The following is a 21,585-nucleotide window of genomic DNA, read 5'->3' as shown; positions in this document are numbered from 1 at the left end:
CTTTCTCCTCTCTCTCTGCCTGCTTGTGATCTCTGTCTGTAAAAAAAAAAAAAAATTTAAAAAAAGTTATTTATCAATTATTTTCATGGATCCTTATAGTGTATTTTGTTGTTAAAATAAACCATAGAATACCAAAATCAACTTTTAAGTCACTTTTTTTTTTTTTAATTTGACAAGGAGAGAGATCACAAGTAGGCAGAGAGGCAGGCAGAGAGAGAGGGGGAAGCAGGGTCCTTGCCGAGCAGAGAGCCTGATGCGGGGCTCGAGCCCAGGACCCTGAGACCGTGACCTGATCCAAAGGCAGAGGCTTAACCCATTGAGCCACCCGGCACCCCCAGAGTCACTTTTGACATAGAAAATAGGCAGGTTAGCCAGGGCTGGAGTCATTAAGTTTTATTAGGTTGAAATCTGCGTAGGGAAATTAAGCTAAGTTTTTTTGTTGTTTTTTTTTTAAGATTTTATTTATTTATTTGACAGAGAGAGATCACAAGGAGGCAGAGAGGCAAGCAGAGAGAGTTAGAGGGAAGCAGGCTCCCTGCCGAGCAGAGAGCCCGATGCGGGACTCGATCCCAGGACCCTGAGATCATGACCTGAGCCGAAGGCAGTGGCCCAAACCACTGAGCCACCCAGGCTAAGTTTTGCTTTGTTTTCTTTTTGTTTTAGAATGATGGTCTTTGATGTGGCTTTCTAGAAGAATATTTTCCTCTCCAAATAGGCATCTCTAATTTTCCTATCCATAGTAGACCAGTTGAAGATGAGTGAATTGTAGTTAACCAGTTTAAAAAGAAAATCAAAGGTCACTGGTTAGTGATGACTATCCAAAGCCTGCCACTATTAATATTTCAAAATTCTCTGGCACTGTAATGATATAGCTTAGCTGTTGTTCCATTTTTTCTCTTTTTACACCTTTGCACTTTTTCTCTTTTCCTTTTATGCTCATTCCATGTTCATTTATTCGTTGAGCCTTGTATATTTAGTCCTGCCTATGCATGTGTCACTAAACTCTAGATTTTACTCTATATTAACCTTTGTACAACTAGTTTTATATAAAATTAAAATATTTTTTAGCATTAGTTGTATTTATTGAATATATTCTGGTCTTAAAATGTAAATGGATTGAATATTTTGTTCTTCATTGAGGTAAAAAAGTAAATTAAGTTGCTTTTTATATGATTTGTTTAATCTGTGTATGTATCAGTGGTCATCAAGAGAAAAAGGTATTCCTACCCTTGTATTAATGTAGAAATACTTGATCATTTATAATCTATTCTTCTACCTTAGGTGGGATTGCACTAAAACTAATGTGAACATAGGAGGATTTTTTTGTGAAGACCACCCCTCCTATTTCCCCCACCCCTCAACAGCCCAGTCCTCACTGGAATATTTCATAGCATTTAAAAAAACATGTTAAACCTAAAGCCCATGTGTTGTAGCTTGAATATGTTTTCTCTTACTGATACATTAGTAGAATAAAACAAACTAGTCCTTGTCTTTTATCCAGTCCTTATCTTTTATCCAGTGGTTATTGGCAGGTGAAATTACCATATATGTTTAAGTCTAGAGCCCCTAAGGTGGCTTACCTAGTCATCTTCTAAAGTAGGGTGGTATGCGTGTACTGCCTTTCACCTTAACAGCAAAGGCTATTTCCGTGTACCTCTGAAGGATACAAAGATGGAATGAGCTATAGAGATTACAAGTAGGATGGGATGACTGCAGTGTCAGCAGTTAGAAAGCAGATGTAACTTTGAATTATTTCTCTGTAGCATGTGAGAGAACACAGTTTTCAGAATGCTCTGATACCAGAATCTGTAATCCATAGGAAACTGTATTTTAGGACTGGGCTCATGCAGAGAGTAGCATCATGCCAAAGTCTTATGTTCAAGGTGTGTTTGGGATAATTTATTCCCAGATGAGATGTTTTACTGAACAAGAATATGCCTTGATACATGTTCTGTATTTAGTTACATGTATTTGTCATGCCTCAGCACCTCTAAGATAGATCTCATTGCAACAGACAGAGAATTTTATGTGTTCATCTGTACTTTAATGCCAAGAATATTTTACAGTTGGTCTGATTGGTCTGTAGTTAGAAAAACTGGTGGTGTACCTGGTTCATGTAAAAGTGGTGACTGCCTCTCCACCAAGCATTTGTATAACTTCATTTCCTTATTTTAGTTTAGAGCAAAACTCCTGGTGAGTAAAGGTTTTGTACAGTTTTGTTTCCATTGCATATAGACTCTTTAAACCATCAAAAACATTGAGAAATCATTGCCCTGTTACGATAGAAGTAGTGCCATTATTCTAGATAATTCTTTCCTTTCTTCCTCTCTTTTTCCTCAGCCTTCGCTCTCCCTATTCCCTGCACTTCACTCTTCTCTGTAGCTCATCTTCCTACCTTCACCCTCCTCTCTTCTCCCTTTCTAAATTTTTCCCAACCACTAGTTTAAGAGATTTTATCCATGTTTTTCTTGGTGGTTTGTTTAAAGGCCGTATAAGACCTAGCCCTCTCCCTTTTCCTTTTGGTCTTCTCCCAAAGCTTCCATTCACATGACAGTAATTTCTTACCCATGGTAATCCTGGACCTCCTACTGAAGCAGCATAAACCTGTCTATTAGACATAGAAGGGGGATGGGGAAAGTCTTTCCAGGGTACTTATTTCTTCAAACACTTCTATCTGAGGTGACTACTAGATGGATTTTCACTCTAGTGTTTATGACTTGGTTAGTCAGACTCATGGTCAAGAAATCTTTAATGCTTTGGTTCAGAGATAGAATTAAATAGAAACAACAAATAGTATACTCAAATTAAGAGCATGTCATTTCATTTCATCCTGCTACCTTAACATTGGAATACAACATGAAACTGCTCTGACTCTGCATTTAGGATTGTCACTGAAGGAGTTCATGGACCATATGTGCAGTGAAATTACAGATTTTTTCTTTTAAACTTGAGATTCAAAATAAGAAGCAACATAGCCTAGTGTATTAGTCAAGGTTCTCCAGAGAAATAGGACCAGTGTGTGTGTTTGTGTGTATAGAATAAAATAGAATTTATTTATTATATGTGTGTGTATGTGTATGTATATATATATATTTTTTCTATATACAAAGAGCTTTATTATAAGGAATTGGCTCATGTGATTAAGGAGTCTGGCAGGTTCAAAATTAACAGGTGCCAGCAGGCTAGAGAACCAGGAGAGCTGAAGGTGCAGATGAAGTCCAAAGGCAGTCTGCTAGAGAAATTCCCTCTTGCCTGGGGAAGCTTATCTTTTTGATTTATTCATGCCTTTCAGCTGATTGGATGCAGCTCACCATGTTATGGAGGGCAGTGTGCTCATGGAAATTTTGCAAACTTAAATGATAATGTCATCCAAAAACAGCTCCAAGTTGATATATAAAATGAACCATGACAAACCAGATGTATTTGGAATTCCATGATATTTGGTTTGGTCTTATATTTTTTATGGGTTTCTGTGTATAAACATTTAATTACCAAAGTAGCAATGGGTAGACTTTAACCAGAGATTCAGCTGGCTACGTTCTTCTCACAATCCTTTTTCGCTTGACATACTATATATTCTTAGCTATGTGTATGAGTGAGTGTGTCTGGAAAATATCATTGATTGACATGTACTTTCTTCTGCTCTTGCTCTTAAATTCCTTAAAAAATTGGTTAAGGAATTGAGACAATGTTGAAAAGATGCTATTTTATGTGATATTTTCTTCTTTAAGATGGAGTCTGCTAAGCAAGCACACAGAAGTAGTCTTGAGGAATAAACATGTAAATATTCTCCACTGGAAAGCCTGTATTGCCATTTTATATTTAGACTTGACCCCAGTAGGCCAGTGAGGTCCCACAGTGATGCATGCTGACGTGCACCCACGCTGTTCTAGTCTCAGTCAGGGAAAAGTTTCTTTTGAGCAGGGGAAAAACTGGACAGAATGCCAGAAGGCTAATTATAACTCTTTAGAGAGCCAGACGTACATAAACTAGTTCTTAGTGAGCAACACATCTGACTTAAAGTGAAAGCATTTTCTAAAAGAACTTCTTTTCCTTCTTGGTTTATATAATGAGTATAAACCCAAATTAATTTTTTTGTGGCGCGCTTAGACAGCTATTGATTTTTCTCTTTTAGCTCTCTCTGCAATTAAGTGATGATAGCCATTATGAAAGATAGAAGGAAGCTCCTACCTCTCCCAGTATCCCAGGTGGTAAGCCTGTTCTGCTGCTCAAATTGGTTTTGTTTCCATAAGTGGAAAAGACAGGTAGTTTGGAGTTTGAGACATTGATCTTCCTGGCTGTGGGTTGGATGGTCACTTTTGGACTTTCCTGGACTCTTCCTCCTCCTCAGGATGCTTGCACCAGTGTGCTAAGGCAGTTTGAAGAATCAAAATAAACTGGGCTCTACTGAATCAGGGAGTTTGTGGGTTAAGAGTAACATTACCTCAACAACTCTTATGGTTTAAATGTATTTTTTATTATAATATTCTGTGTTGTTATTAGTTTCTTTTGCCTGTGGATCTGGAAGCATTTTATAGCCAGTAATTCTTTAGAATAATAAAGGAAAGCAGTCATCATCCTCATGCTCAACAAAGGGCTGTCCTTCTGTGAACATAACCCTAGATTTCTCATTGGGCCCATTCAGAATGAATGACTCAGTTGCAAGGTTCCCTAAAAGGGACTGCACATAAGAATCACCTGGGAGGCATGGCAAAAACAAACAAAAAAACAGATCCAGGCTTTTCCCAGCCCACTGAATAAGAATTCAGGGTCTGTGTGCTCTAGGGACTGAGGAGGTGTATTGGGAAATAGCATTTCAAACAAGATCCCAGGGGAATTGTCATGCAGCTTGTCTGGCATCAGATACCCAGACTCTGGCAGAATTTCCAAAAGGTCTCTCAAAACCAAAATAAGAAACTGCAGTTGTTGTCCACAGCTGCTAAAACTGTTTCAGATTAGGAAAGGGAAGGGCAAACAAAGAACACAGTAGTTTCAGAGAATAATCTGAGGAGCCTGCATGAACTGGGAAGGCCATTGTGAACCTTAGCGTCAGCATTTCCTCCCCTGCCTTATCATCCCCCATCTGCCTGCTCCCTTCACTGCCCCTTAATTCAGTTCCACATCTTCCCTAGAAGGAAGAGATGGCTGTGTTGAAGATGCCAGTGCTATCTGCATATTATACCAGAAGCTTTTTTTTTTTTTTTTTAAAGGCCACTTCCCTTGCAAACTCATCAGAGAAAGGGTTTCAGTAGAACAATGGGATGTAAGTTTAGGCTTCAGGGTCTGAGTCATGTTTCCCTTTTGGTTCCAAATCCTCTTTGCATGTATTTGTTGCAGTCTCTTTTAGCTCTGGATAGATTTTTTATAATACGTTTCTTCTTATATAGGAAAGATTATGAAATAGAGCAAGAAGTGGGGTCTCAGAGTCAGAACTCCTGGCTTCTGGTTTTTACTTTGTGCTTATAGACATTAACCTCTAGGATTTGGTCCCCTGACTGGGAAATAAGTGTAGTCATCCTTACCTACATTGATGGAATGCTGGAGGCCTAATTAGTGTTCCCAGTGTGCTGTCAGACAACCTAAACAATTTTCAGAAGAATGTACAGTTCATTGAATGCCTAACAGCACTATGTACTTACCCTTTAGTTCCCTCCTGCTTTGTTAATTATCAAAATATTGGTGGGAGGAAGTACAGTGTCTGTTCTATTCTATTCTCTACTTTGTCCATTGTGCAGGCTAGGTTGACAGTCCTGTTCAGAGAAAAGTGCCTTAACAAGTCCAGTTGTCTTTTTTAGCAGAATAATGAACTGAACTACAAGGAGCAGCTTACCATCACATTTGCTACAGGTCAAAACAGTACTGCTTATGAGTCTATAGGTCTTATTTCTTTGTCGGCTCTTCTTTCTCTGAGCACTGCTGATTGGCTCTTTATAGGTAGAATTTTATACTCTATATGACCTCCTTTCCCAGCCCACCTTTGACTTCTCAGAAGCATGTATTTTTATTGTAGACCAGTGGCCAGAGGGGTGGGATACTTGTAGTTCTTGAGTCCAGTTGCTTAACTAGATTATTCTGGAATTTAGAAATGGACACCACGTTCCTCTGGCTCTCTATTCGTATGTGCTGTGCTCCAGGTCCCTAACCAAATGAGGCAAAGGCTTATGTCAAATGTGGTGACTCATATGTAGATGAATGGCCACAGTGTGCTCCATCCCTGCCATCATCTCTGTTTGTTTTTCTGCCGAGCAGAGCCCATGCTGCAGTGCCCTGCAGTTTCATTTATATGCATGTCTCTGGCATCTGTTTCTAAGAGCAGAGAGGGAACCTCCTGACTGGGAAGGGCCTGTGCTCTTTCTTTTAGGGCAGTCCCATGTTTCTCCCTTCTCAAGGCAGGATTCCTAGCTCATTTACTTCTCTCCATGTAGTGCCTCGTTCTTCTGGCTTTTTCTTCATGTAGTTTAGGCAGGGACACTTAATCTGGGAACTGTGTAGATGGAGATGGGTCAGAAAATTTGTGATAGAGCTAGGACAGCAGTCACAGTTTCTAGAAAACTATTGCCATACACCACTATTTATGACATGTTGCATATGTTTGGAAGTAGATCTGTCCCATTTGTAACCTTTCTTAATCTTGGTTTTGTCTCTTCCTCCTCAAGTCTTACTGATTCTACATACCTGTTAGACCTTAAGGATATCACCATGCCTCTAATAATGTATGGTTAGTATCAATATATTGGTGATAACCTGGTCTTCATGCATTGTAGAATAGTGTTGCCTTTGGACCATCTTAAAGCCATTTAGCGTTTGGGAAATAACTGGTTAGAAGAATTCTCCAGCTTTTTTTTTTTTTTTTTTTTTTTAATCTCTTGCCACATTTCTTGTCAAGTACACACACAGATGAAACCAACCAAATGTTAATTTCTTTCATGGGTTCCCTGGGGAAAGGAAGGGCTATAGACAATACAGTGTAATGGAAGGAGTGTTCAACTTGGAGTCTGAGGACACAAATTGAGTTAGCTGTAGACTAGAGGTAAGTCAGTTAGCCACTTCTTTCATACGTTGGAAATAATACCACTTACATCAGTATTTTAGAGAGTGATCTAAGGAATAAATTGGAATCTTAATTTTTCACTTTCCTCCTCACCTCTGGAACTATGACATCTCTGATGACCTTGGTTTCAAGAATAAGAAATTAAGGGGCGCCTGGGTGGCTCAGCGGGTTAAAGCCTCTGCCTTCGGCTCAGGTCATGATCCCAGGGTCCTGGGATCGAGCCCCGCATTGGGCTCTCTGCTTGGCTGGGAGCCTGTTTCCTCCTCTCTCTCTCTCTCTGCCTGCCTCTCTGCCTACTTGTGATTTCTGTCTGTCAAAAAAATAAAAATCTTTAAAAAAAAAAAAAAAGAATAAGAAATTAAGCCATTTTCCTAAGCCACTTCAAAGCTTGATCCCTCTGGAAACACAGAATTAGTTTCATATTTTTCAAAAAAAAAGTAAGTCCAGTAGAGAATGGTGTGACAACTGCTGCTCCTAGAATAACATGAAAAGCATAGAGGAGATAAAAAGCAAGAGACAATGTAAGGTTAGGCCATATTCAGCTGGCCTTCCCATCATCACATCTGTCCTTTCAGAGCTCCTTATGCTCCTCTCTGCCCTTATGTCCAGGCTGACATGGACGTTATGCTGTGTATGAGGCACCTCCAGGTAGAAAGCATATATTGACTCTCATAGTGAACCAGGCAGTGGTACCTTTTGCTTATTAACATAAAATCAGAGCCTATGGGTGTTGTTTACAGAAAAAAAGAAAGAAAGGAAAAAAAGTGGTTTCCTTCTTGGATTTTAGCTTTGGCTTGACACTGAGCTGGTGTATTTTCATAATTATTATCAGCTTGAGAGCAGCCTGAAGTCAAGTCTTTTTCTTAATACAGTTGGAAATGTCAGTTGTGTGGCTTTGTAATTCCTTTGTCATCTTTGCTCATCTGCAAAGCAGCCCTCCAGGACTGAACCCCCGTGCCTACATTCTCAGAAATCCTCCATTACAATGCTGGGATTAAATACCTTTGGACTAAAAGACTAAGAGCCTTTGCCAGCTATGAATTCAAGCATATTTTGATGCTTAGGAGTTTACATTTTCTGGATTTGGTGTAAAAGGAATTATCATTTTTATATTTTCATTTATTTTACTACTTCTTCTTGCCACCATTTAGTTCTTCTGCCACCTTTCAGTTTTTCTCACCCTCCCTTATCCTACCTCTCCTTCACCGGCCTTGGACCTCATCTTGAATTTTCTTGGGATTCTCATTTTTATTATTCTACTCATGGTATTTAGGATTAATATATTTCTGGCTTCAAGTCTAAAGCCATTCAATTTAAAACTTAATGTTCTTGGGCCACTAGAAAGGCATTGATCCCTATATAACAAATATAATAATGACAATAAGATAATAATTGTTTCTCTTTCCCTATTTTTATTTAGTTTTATTTATTGGTGAAAGAAGGATAAAGTTTCTAATAATATTTTATAGTTGGGAAAAATGTAAGATACACAATCACACTGAAAGACAATAGGAGTATTAAAATAGGGTCAGATTTCTTGATAGTAATTTGTAGCTTTGGCTTATCGAAGAGCTTTGAAAATGGAATTTTAAGCACAAGACTGAGTGTTTACCTCTATACTGGCATGTGTCACCTAGTTCATCTGGTTGAAAAAACATTTGTCAGTTCTATTTGAAGCAGTTAAGTCCTAGGAAATCATGGAATCCAAATGCTATAAATTTCCTAATTTATACTGAGATCTACATTGTCAGAAGAAACACTGAAAGAGCAAAGACAGTCCTGGGTTTGAGTCCTGGCTCTTTGGTCATACACTCCGTGGGTTACTGACATGTAGATCATCATATTGTATTGGAATTGTGTGTCTCCTCCACTTTGTAGTCAATAACATTTCCAAAAACTTCTTGCATCTCAGGTATGATTGTTGGGAACTGGAGGTACAAGGATGAATAAGAATGGCTGAGATAACAAATAAAAAATAAAAAGAGCAATAATGCTAGTTTGGAGTGACATCACCAAGAGCTCTTGTTCTCCCATAGAAACATTGAAAAAACAAACAAACAAACAAACAGAAGTTGAACCAACTTTGTAGGAGCTTTGGAAACCAGTTAAAATTTTATAGGAACCAAATAAATGCCCAGTAGAGAAAAAAATAATCTTCAAAATAGTAGGGAAGTTTTATGACATTTTTACTCACTCTTTCCCTACCACAGTCTCTCCCTATCTCTGTCCCCCTCCTCCACCCCCTAAATTAGAGGGAGCAGAACAAACCTTATTTTCAGATTGTTTGATACATTTATTCTAACTTCTCTGGGCATAACTGAAGGACAGACATCAGGTGTTTACCTTTATCTCACATAAGTTGGAACGCAGGTGGGAGAAGTAGTAGGTACTGCTTGTAAAAGCTACAAGGGGACTACAAACCCACAACTGCTCTAAGAGATTCTGGGTAGAGATAAACAACAGGCCATCTTAGGCTCAGAAGAGAAGCTGTGACAAGACTAGGAAATTAGGACATTTGGAGCAATAGCATAACATCTCAGGTGATCCCTAGACTCAGAACAAGCCTAAATAAGAAAGGGGAGAAGGAGTGCCGCTGTACGGAGCTAGTCTGCAAAGATTTGGGAGAGGTAGCTGTTCTCTTGTGTGTGTGTATGTGTGCGTATGTGTGTTTCAGTTCTTGGCATTCAAGGAAGTCTTTATCAGAACAGGAAATGTCTGTCAGAACACTAGCTGAAAAGAAGCTAAAGGAATCTCAGTGACCATGTTCAAAAAAGCATAGTGTTTGAGGGAAGAAAAAAATTTGGAACTCTCAAAACAGAGAACAACAGTTTTCAACAATAATTAAACACACACACACACACACACACATACACACACACACAGAGCAAACCCTGGGGAAGGAGAATCTGATTTCCTGAGTAATAATTTTGTAATAGTGAAATGCCCAATTTTCAACAAAACTTGGAATACATACAAATGAGCAGGAAAATGTAGCTTATTCAAAGAAACAAAGTGAATGAAAAGGAACTGTCCCAGAAGACCAGACATTGGATTTAGTAGAAAAAGGTATTAAATAATTTATCTCAAATATGCTTAGAGAGCAAAGGAAAAAGGAAATCAGGGAAACATTTTTGAGCATCAGAGTATCAACAAAGAGAACGAAGTTGTAAAAAGGAATCAGAAAGATATTCTTATTTTGCTCAGCATAATACCCTCCAGTTCCATCCACATCGTCACAAATGGCAAAATTTCATTTCTTTTGATGGCTGCATAGTATTCCTGTGTGTGTGTGTGTGTGTGTGTGTGTGTGTGTGTGTGTGTGTATCACATCTTCTTTACCCATTCATCCAATTGGTTTATAATGTTATTCAGGACTTGAATAACATTATAAACCAATTGGACCAAAAGACAAATATAAAGCACTACACTCAGCAACATAGAATACACATTTTTCACAAGTACACATGGAACATTCTTTAGGATTGATCATATTTTAAGCCAAATTAAAAAATTAAACCATATAAAGTATCTTTTCTACTCACAGTAGAATGAAACTAAAAATAACTGAAAGAAATTAGAAAATTCACAGATGTGGAAGTCAACACACTCTTAACCAATGGGTCAAAGAAGTTACAAAGGAAATTAGAAAATCCATTGAGACAAAAGAAAACAAAATATACCAAATTTTTGGGATTCAGAGAAAGCAGTGCTAAGAGCTAAAGCACTTAAGATTTCAATAAAGAGAGATCTAAAATCAACAGCAATGTTACACCATAAGGAACTGGAAAAAGAAAAATAAACTAGCCCCTAAACCAGCAAAAGGAAGGAAATGGAAAAGATTAGAGCAGAAATTAACAAAAAAAGAAAGAAAGAAAGAAAAAGAGAGAGAGAGAGAATAGAAAAACAATAGAGAAAAATCAATGAAAATGAAAATAAAAGTATCTTCTTTGGAAAAAGAAAAAAATTGACAGAGTTTAACTAGATTGACTAAGGAAGAAAGAAGGGTTGAATTACTAAAATCAGAAAAAGAAGGGGAGGTGTAACTACTAATTTTATAGAAATAAATGGGATTATGAAGGAATACTGTGAAGAAATAGCCAAACTATGGAAAGAACCTAGATGTCCATCAACAGATGAATGGGTAAAGAAGATGTGATACACACACACACACACACACACACACACACACACACACACACTGGAATACTATGCAGCCATCAAAAATGAAATTTTGCCATTTGTGACGATGTGGATGGAACTGGAGGGTATTATGCTGAGCGAGATAAGTCAGTCAGAGAAAGACAATTATCATATGATCTCCCTGATATGAGGAAGTTGAGAGGCAAAGTGGGGGGTTTGAGGGGGAGGGAAGGAAAAATGAAACAAGATTTGATTGGGAGGGAGACAAACCATAAGATACTCTTAACCTCACAAAACAAACAGGGTTGTGGGGTGGGGGGGGTTAGGGAGAAGGGTGGTAGCGTTATGGACATTGGGGAAGGTATGTGCTATGGGAGTGCTGTGAAGTGTGTAAACCTGGCAATTCACAGACCTGTACCCCTGGGGCTAACAATACATTATATGTTAATACAAAATTAAAAATTAAAAAAAAAAAAGAATACTGTGAAGAAGTGTACATCAGCAAATTGACAAATTGCTAGAAACAAGCAATACTAAAACTTAATTGTTAAGAAATAGAAAATCTGGAGGTGCCTGGGTGGCTCAGTTGAAGTTGCTGCCTTCAGCCCAGGTCACGATCCCAGGGTCCTGGGATTGAGCCCCGCATGGGCTCCTTGCTCAGCTGGTAGCCTGCTTCACTCTCTCATCCCCATTTGTGCTCTCTCTCGCTATCTCTTTCTGTCAAATAAATATAATCTTAAAAAAATTAAAAACTGGAAAATCTGAATAGATTTTCAACCAGTAAGGAGACTGAATCCATAATCAAAAACAAAGAAAATCTCTGACCAGATGACTTTACAGTAAATTCTAACTAACATTTAAAAAATAACATCAATTTTGTCAAACTTAACTGAAAAATTGAAGAGGGAATACCTTCTAACTCATTACCCTGATATGAACAATAGAAAAAGACAGTACAAGAAAAGAAAGCTGTAGATCAGTACTCCTTAATATTAATTAAAAAATGTTACAGAAAATAAAAGCAAACTGAACTACACACCCTGAACAAATGAGATTTGTTTCCAGAATGCAAGAATTATTTAACATATGAAAATCAGTTAAGGTAATAACCAGATTAATAGAATAAAGAACCACATGATCATCTTAGTTGATGCAGTAAAAGCATTTGACAAAATTAAACTCCCTTTCATAATAAAAAGACTCAATAAATTAGGAGTAGAAGGTACTTACTCAATATGATAAAAATAAAACCATATATGAAAAACTCACAGCTAATGTCATAAGTAATGGTGAAAGACTGGTTTCCACCTAAGATCAGGAACAAGACAAGGATACCTACATTCACCATTTCTGTTCTACATATTTTTGGAATTGCTAGCCAAAGCAGTTAGGCAACAGAGGAAAAAGTAGAAAGTATTCATATTGGAAAGGAAAGAGTAAAATGATATTGGAAAGAAAGAAGTAAAATTATCTCTATTCATAGATAATATGATTTTATGTGTAGAAAACCCTAAAGGTTACACTGAAAGAAGAAAGAAAGAAAGAAAAAGAAAGAAAGGGAGAGAAAGGGGGAGGGAGGGAGAAAGAGAGAAAGAAAGGGAGAAAAGTACGTAAGTACGGCGGGGAGCCTGCTTCTCCCTCTCCCATTCTCCCTGCTTGTGTTCCCTCTCTCACTGTCAAATAAATAAGTAAAATCTTAAAAAAAAAAAATTAAAAACTTCTGTAAATCAAAGGGCGCTATCAATAGAATAAAACAGAATGGGAGGAAATACTTGTAAAACATGTATATATAATAAAGAATTGATATCCAGAATGTATAAAGAACCCCTACAACTCAACAACAACAACAAAAAAAACTTACTTAAAAAAAAAAAGGTAAAGGACTTGAATAAACATGTCTCCAAAGAAGATATACAAATAACCAATAAGTACATGAAAAGATGTGTAACATCTTCTAGCTTAGGTAAATGCAAATCAAAATCACAATGAGATACAATGAGTAAAAAATAAAATTCAGAAAATTACATATGTTTGTGAGGATATAGAGAAATTGGAACCCTCATGGGCATTGCTGATGGGGTCATAAAATGGTGTAGCCCCATCAGTGAAATTTAGCATTTCCTCAAAAAGTTGTAGAATTACCGTATGATCCAAGAATTAAACTTCTAGGTTCGTACCCAAAATAATTAAAAGCCAGGACTCAAACAGATACTTGTACACCATAGTTCAGCATTATTCACAATAGCCAAAAGGTAGAAACAACCCATCTGTTGATGAATGATGCATGGGTAACAAGATGTGGTAAATTTATACAGTAGGATATTATTCAGCCTTAAAGAAGAGTGAAATTCTAATACATATTACACAGATGTACCTTGAAATAAGCCAGACATAAAAAGACAAACATTGTATGATTCCACTTATATGTGGTACTTAAAATAAGCAAATTCATAGAAGGTAGAATGGAGGTTCCTAGAGGCTGGAGTTTGGTGAAAATGGGAAGTTACTGTTTAATTGGTATAGATCCTGTTTAGGATGATGAACAAGTTGTGGAAGTGGATAGTGGCAATTGCTGTACAACATCATGAATATCCTTAATGCCGCTGAATTAATTATACATGTAAAAGTTGTTAAAATGGTGAATTTTCTGTTATGTTTGACAGAATAAAAAAAATTTTAAAAATAGTAATGGTGAGAATGTGAGAAAACTGTATCAGTCATAGATTGCACGTAGAAAACACAGTAAGGCCATAAGGGGTGGAACACCATTTCTCACATTCAATTCAGATGTCTTAATGATACAAAAATACCACAGTCAGTAAAGAGAAAATCTTTGTCACCCTGACTGATTTTCTCTATTCACTAACCATCAGTTGGGTAGGAAAAGAAGATACTCTGCCTGCTGCTATGGTTTTTTAGAGAGCCCAAAAGCAAAAACCTCAAACCATTCATGTTCAATGAAATGTCAGAAACATGTAGACCACTGCCAAATTATTCATGATCACGTAAGTGTTTTCACTGCATACTTTGATCATGAATGCAGTTAGGCCAGTTGATTTTTTAACTTATATATTCACTGAAAGAATTCAGGAAAACTTATATAACATTTTTTATTAAGTTTAAATAGTTCTTAAGTATATATTTTCTGAAATATCATAAATATTAATATCTTAAAACTGTTCCTTCACTTTTTTTTACTGTATCCAGTGGATCCCAAATGTGATAGTGATTTGATATTCACCATCATCATTTTAAGAATAACAAATGTTCTACATTTTAATTTTGAAATAATTATAGATTCACAGGAAGTTGCAAAGATAGTACAGAGTGGTCCAGTACCTTGTTAGTAAAACAAAACAAACTTTGATCATGGAAGTTTTGAAATTCAGATTGGAATTTTGAAAGCAATGAATTTTTGGTACAGCCCAATTCTGGAAAACAGTTTATGCGTTTCTTAAAAACAAAAAACAAACAAACAAAAAACACCAAAAAACTGACCATGCAGCAACATACAGTGGGGCACATGTACTTTTGGGCCTTTATTCCAGAGGAAAGGAAACATGTTCATATAACAACCTGTAACACATGTTCACAGTAGCTTTATTCAGAATAGCCGCAAACTGAAAACAACCCAGCTATCTTTTAATAGCTATCTTTTAATGAGTTAGTAGTTAAACTGTGGTACATCCATACCATGGAATACTACTCAGCAATGGAAAGAAATGAACTGTATAGTTAAACCCAAGTTGGATGGATCTAAAGGGCATTATGCTGAATGAAAAAAGTCACTCTCTGAAAGTCACCTACAGTGTATTTCCATTTATATATGTATTATTTATATGTCTGTAAGTGACAAAATTGTGGAGATGGAGAGCAGATTAGTGGTTGCTAGGAGTAATCGATGGTGAGGGGGTAGGTGTGACTATAAGGGGTAGCATGAGGGCGATCTTTGTGTTGTGGAATAGTTCTGTATCTTTTTTTTTTTAAATAGTTCTTTATATTAATTGTAGTGGTGATTACAGGAATCTTTACATGTGATAAAGTGACATAGAACCATATACATTTTTTTTTACAAAAGTGGAGACATACATGTCAGCGTTCCAGTGCTGATATTGTCTATAATTATGTAAGATGTGACCAATGAGGGAAACTGGATGAAAGATTTACTGAATTTTTTAAAAAAGATTTTATTTTAGGGGCACCTAGGTGACTCAGTCCATTAAGTGCCTGCCTTCGGCTTAGGTCATGATCCCAGGGTTCTGGGTTGGAGCCCTGGAGTCAGTGGGGAGCCTGCTTCTTCATCTCCTGCTTGTGCTCTCTTTCTCGGTTATTATTTTTTAATTATTTACTTGAAAGCGATAGAGAGTGACAGAGAGCACAGATGGGGAGGAAAGGGAGAAGCAGGCTCCCCGATGCGGGGCTCAATCCCAGGACCCCAAGATCACAACCTGAGCCGGAGGGAGACTCTTGACTGAGCCACCCAGGTGCCCCCAGAAAAAAGATTTTATTTTAGAGAGAGCGCACGAGCAGGAGAAAGAGCAGAGCAGAGGGAGAGGGATGAGAAGACTCTACGCTGAGCACATTTGGCTCGATCCCACAACCCTGAGATCGTGACCTAAGCCTAAACAAGAGCTGGATGTTTAACCAACTGAGCGACCCAGGTGCCCCAGATTTACTGAATTTTAATAATCACATACTGAAACCATAACATGCGTAAGACTTAACCACACCTGCCTCTAGAGGGGAGTCTTAAATTTGGTTAAGATGTTTTGAATACAAAGAGACAACTACACGTATCTTAGATCGTGGATTCAATAATATATTCCTAGGCAGGATGAAGAAGAGAGTGACCACATTATAGCCCTGTGAGAAAACTGAATTCAACCAAATGATTTTTTGGAAAGCTCAAGTCAAGGAAATCCAATACAGAATACAAAAAAATGCACCTTGATTTATTCAGTAACCATTTTCCAAGTACCTACTAAATATCATTCAGTGTTAGAATTGAAGATAGAAAGATGAGTAAAGCTAATAATACGTGTTCTTTTATACTAGAATGTAAGCTCCATGAGAACATAGGTTTTTATCTGTTTTATTCATGTCTGTAATGTTTAGGTCAGTATCTGGCATATAATAGGTGCTAAATAAAAATTGCTGAATGAATGGATTCTCCTAAAAATCCTTGAGTCTGATAAGCCAAGATTGGAAATACGGACGAGAGCATGTGATAGATGCTATCATAGATTTGCTGCCTTTTCCTCTTTCCTTTTCAGTCTTAAGTGGTATCTCCGTGAGTATTCTGATAGTACTGGGTTCAGTGTGTGCACAGTTAAACTTTAGCAGTCAACACTTCAGGGCTGGCTTCTGGACCCCATTTCCCATCTGGTTCTGTCAGAATCTTACCTTCAAGCAGGGGTAGTATTCCAGTGAGTTACTTGCGATGCCTTTAAGAGTTAGATTTGTTCCAGTCCTCATAGCACCGTTCTTTTACATAAGTTATTGCTATTCAGTTGACCCTTGGACAACATGGGGCTAATAGGTGCCTGCTTCCCCCCTCCCCACACAGTTGAAAATCCTGTAACTTTTGACTCCCCTGAAACTTAATTATTAATAATAGCCTACTGTTGACCAGAACCCTTACCTATAATATAAACAGTCAATAACTCATATCTTATATGTATTATATCCTGCATTCTTATAGTAAAGTAGCCTGGGGGAAAGAAAAATTTAAAATCATAAGAGAAAATACATTTACAGTATTGTATGGCTATTTATTTTTTTAAAAATCCTTCAGGAGGGCCTGGGACAGGGGGTGGTGGCAGCAGGCCTGGCCCCAGGGGGATGATATTCTATAGCTGGTGGTCTCTGCTCAGCAGTGGTAGCAGCTGGGTGGCCTGGAGGTTCAGTACAGCTGACCCACCTGCCTGGATGTATACCACCGGCTATAACCATCAGCAGCTTCGGAGAGAGGTCAGCGCTAGAGGGACTCAGGGCAGCACTGAACAGCCCAGAGCCCGGCACACAGAGGACCCTCTGGGCATGTTCTTCCTCTTCAGCCCAGGCTCCTGTCTGCCAGCTGTGGGCGCTCAAACCCACCACCCTGTTGGCATATGGGCCACCAGTAGCTCTGTCTGGTACTGAGGCTTCCCTGGGGCTGCTGACAGCTCCTTGCGGGCCTCCCCTCCCTCTGTTCTCAGAGGGTGGCAAGTGTGACTTCTGTACTAGTCACCTTTGATTCTCCTGTGGAGACTGGGGTGGGCAGTTGTAAATAAATATTGTGTGGTTTTTGCTGTCAACCCTTAAAAACCCACCTGTAAGTGGACCTGTGCAGCTCAAACCCGTGTTGTTCAGGGTCATCTGTATTTTAAAGTGGGATCTAGGCTATTGGGGAGGGTTAAATGAGGCATTGTAGAATGTTTGTAAGTTTAAGACTTGTTTAATAATAATAATAATAATAAAGACTTATTTAAGAATAGAAGGAGAACTCTGAAGTGTAGAACTCTCAGCATGGGCCTCCTCAGCTCAGGCCTGGCTTTGGTGAATCCTCATCTGGGCTAGAGCTTCATTTGTTTGTAGTAGTCCTCTGTTGTTTAATCTTCTTGGGACAAACTGTCTTTCAGGATTGGCACAGAATTCCAGGATTGCCTATAAAACTTATGCAGGGTAATTGTGCAGGAGAGGGTCTGGCAGAGCCTTCATTAAGGAGTACAGGCCTTCACCTCTTTGCTGCAGAGTAGAGAGATTAAAAGAGGTGATCGTTTCCATTATCTGAGGCTGTGTTACCTTAGCTTCTTTTAGATTGTAAGAAGCACGTTGGTTTAATTCACTGTAGGGGTGTATTATAAAAAATGTGTCTCAGTTGGCCTTCATGAAAATTTGACATTGTTGCAGTCACGAGAGTAGCTTCCCTGTTATATCCTCTTTGTCCTCCAGTTCAGTTGTTACCAACTATGGTGTTTTCACCATTTTGATAAGTCAGCTAATCCTTCCCTCTACTCTTCTTCCACTCTGTTTCTCTGGTGACTATGAACTCTCTAATGCATTCTTAATTTCTCTTAGCATCATACTTCTTAAAGGAAAGTGGCAGAAAGGGTTGTTTAGTTGTTTATTAACCAGTTGTGTGAAGCTCTCATGAGTTACCTCAAAGGCCCCTTAGATGGCCTCTGGGTTGGAAGGTGATTCCTGGTCATAGTCATTTGTAACTAGAGTTTCAGTGTCTCATCATCTAAATTATAGTGATCTCACTGGAAGAACTGTTTGTGATCATTTACTTAGAAGGAACCTGTGGGGCCTTCGTAGATACTTGAAGCATCATTTATTACTCTTTCTCAGTGGTCATTGGGAGCTTTCGGATTGAAGGAGAAGTAGAGGGGCGCCTGGGTGGCTCAGTGGGTTAAAGCCTCTGCCTTCGGCTCAGGTCATGATCCCAGGGTTCTGGGATCGGGCCCCGCTCTCTGCTCCGCGGGGAGCCTGCTTCCTCCTCTCTCTCTGCCTGCCTCTCTGCCTAGTTGTGATTTCTCTCTGTCAAATAAATAAAATATTAAAAAAAAAAAAAGAAGTAGAAAGTGCTGCACATACATGGGATGTGTTTCTGGTTCCCAAAAGGAGTAGCCCAGGTTAATCAATACAAAATAAAATTATCTTTACTTGTCCTGGTTCACTAACCTTTTGTAGAAGTCAGTGTTCTAGAAATTAATAGCAACTCAGGTATATGTATTATACTTCCGATTTTCATCCCTGTTAGTAAATTGTTATGGCTTTTGCTGTAATTAATGAAGTCTTACTAAATAAGAAACAAAGGATCAAGATGTATCCTGGGATTGTACACATGTCACTGAACCATTAAATAAGACTTAAAAAAGGGAAAGACTGGATTGTTGTGACATGCATCCCACCTAATATACAAGGAGTTAGCTACTCAAGAGTACATGTTTTTCTGCACGTTGTCTTTAGCTGGGATAGTAAGCTAAGATCCAGAGACCTTAATGAGGGTTTTGTATGAAGACCCTCTTTGGGGAATGCATATTTTCCTAAAGGCCAGGTGGCTGAAGAATGAGATTTTGTGGGTGGTCATTGTACCTTCTAGATCTTCTCCAAGAAAATAGGTGAGACATTAGAGACCACGATAAACTGGTTTTAATGTTTGTTGAAACATATGGAGAGTCAGATGCTAGTTTTGAAAGGGATTACTGTGCTGTTGGCATGTCTTGATTTCATCAGTAGCTTCATTCAATTTAGCTTAATGAAAATTGTTATTATTTTTCTCATTTTACCAAAAACTAGTGAAAAAAATTTTTTAAGATTTTATTTATTTATTTATTTTAGAGAGACAGTGCATGTGAGCCAGTGCAGGGAGGTGCCGAGGGAGGGAGACAAGCAGACTCCCGTTGAGCGGGTAGCCCTACATGGGGCTCGATCCCAGGACCCTGAGATCATGACCTGAGCTGAAATTAAGAGTCAGACATATAACTGACTGAGCCACCCAGGTGCCCCTAGTGAAAACTTTGTAATGGATGGGAATCACTGGGTTATATGGTTAATAGAGCGAGGTGCTCTCTTTGCTGGTTGATATCTATACTAGAGAATATTGTGCCATCCTGAAGGGGAGGGTACCAGGCCATGAGTCTGGACCATATCAAATCCACCAAGGGTGCCTTTGCTGGGTTGGAAGCTTGGAGGAGAGGAGAGAATCTGCAGGATGCAGGAAAGATAAGGCCCAGGTGGTCTGGATGAAAGACGTTGACAGGATTAAGAATGGCTTTGAGCAAGAAGGAAATTCTTAGAGCTTTAGCTCCAGGGTGGTTATGCTCTAGAACTAAGTTCTCAGAACTCTTCCACTCAGTTCTTTCCAGTGAGGTTAGACTAAGAAAGAAAGTTGTCAACTTGCTCTATCTAAGAGACTTTGTTTTGGAATATAGTAATTTTCTATACTCTGTGGTTAGTGATTGTAGCCTACCTAGAAGGGGAAAATCTGAACTTGATTGGAGGGTTCTCTGCTATTTTAGAGTTGCATCATCTCTGATTTTACTTTATTTATTTTTTTTTTTTCCCTTCAGGTTGCTTGATTGGAGCCGTGAATCTCAAATCCAGCAACCGAACCCCAGTGGTACAGGAATTTGAAAGTAAGTACAAGGGAGACTATTAAGAGAATGGGCACCATCTAATGGACATTTGGTAGTCTTGCAGCCTACTCAGGACAAACACAACATATCCGTACAGTGCCCAAGAGGTGTTTGGGTGGGTGGCTCTGTGGCAGTGCCTTTGATGTGCACATGTGTCAATGAAGCCCTTTTCAGCAGGCCGACAGGGCACTCTGCAGGTTTTATATTGGCTAGAATCAGATTCCTGCCCTGGTTTTGTACATATATAACAAAGAACTTCCTTATATACAAGCAGAGTATTAAGTCACCTTTAAATCACCTTTAAAAGTTTTTCTCCTAAAATTCATCTTTTCTTGGAGTCATTTGGAACTTGAAGATAGATTTTTTAAATGTGCATTCAAGACTTCTTTCAAATTAGAGATAGCTTGCAGGGTCCAGATATACAAGTGATCATAAAATTGTTTCCCATTCTGTAAGTCTGTAAGAGTTCTTCTTCTTCTTCTTCTTCTTTTTTTTTTTTTTTTTTTGGCTCACTAGGTGTGGAATTATCTTGTATCATTACGGATTCACAGACAAGTGATCCCAGGATTGAGTGGAAGAAAATTCAAGATGACCAAACCACATATGTGTTTTTTGACAACAGAATTCAGGGTATGATCCTCTAATCCCCTCCTTTGTCCACAGGGCCTAGACATATACTTGTGCCCAGAGACTTTCCTCTGACTGGTCCTGCATCTGTATCCAGGATTGTTTTTTGTTTGTTTGTTTTGTTTGTTTCACTTATGAAAAACTCAAACATGGAAAAGTAATGAGAATAGTATATTGAACCTCCCTGTCCCTGTTACTCGGCTTCAACAAGTATCACCTCATTAGTTATGATTTAAATCTATCTGTAGCCCATCCTGTTGAGCAATGGGAGTGAACGCTGTCCTAGGCCATCCTCTTATCATGGTCCCATTCATGATACCAGCTGCTTGAGTTAATCAGAAGGATCACAGGGAACAGCAAGGAGATAAGACAGGTATTCACTGAGCACCTACTATGTCCCAGGCTTCCTACATTAAGAAAGCATTTGCTAGAACAAAAGTCAGCATAAGGTATCTCTGATCACATGAAGTAGGAGCAGGGCAGCTGGTGGGGGAAGCTTCCCAGAAGTGGCATCTAGGCTGAGCTGTGAAGCCGGTTATCCAGGCCAGATGGTGATGGGTGGGGTGGAGGAAGGTGTTGGGCAAGAAAGGATGCTCTGCATATAGATGTGGAAGCAAAAGGCAGGTTGGCCTAAGGAAACTGCAA

At 38.6% G+C, this 21,585-nt stretch overlaps 1 protein-coding gene across 1 annotated transcript in view; it reads left to right on the top strand.

Annotated features, from left to right (window-relative positions):
- The window catches only part of JAM3 (junctional adhesion molecule 3), an 85,766-nt gene that overhangs the window by 50,654 nt on the left and 13,527 nt on the right, over positions 1–21,585 (top strand). Inside the window, exons 2-3 of the mRNA XM_046017425.1 lie at positions 20,248–20,313; positions 20,830–20,943. Of these exons, the coding sequence (XP_045873381.1) occupies positions 20,248–20,313; positions 20,830–20,943 (180 nt within the window). The remainder of the gene's footprint in view (positions 1–20,247; positions 20,314–20,829; positions 20,944–21,585) is intronic.

Source organism: Meles meles, chromosome 8 (genome assembly GCF_922984935.1).
Source record: "Meles meles chromosome 8, mMelMel3.1 paternal haplotype, whole genome shotgun sequence".
Taxonomy (NCBI): Eukaryota; Metazoa; Chordata; class Mammalia; order Carnivora; family Mustelidae; genus Meles; species Meles meles.
The sequence above is the reverse complement of the archived record's forward strand: the minus strand, read 5'-3'. Positions and strand labels throughout refer to the sequence as shown.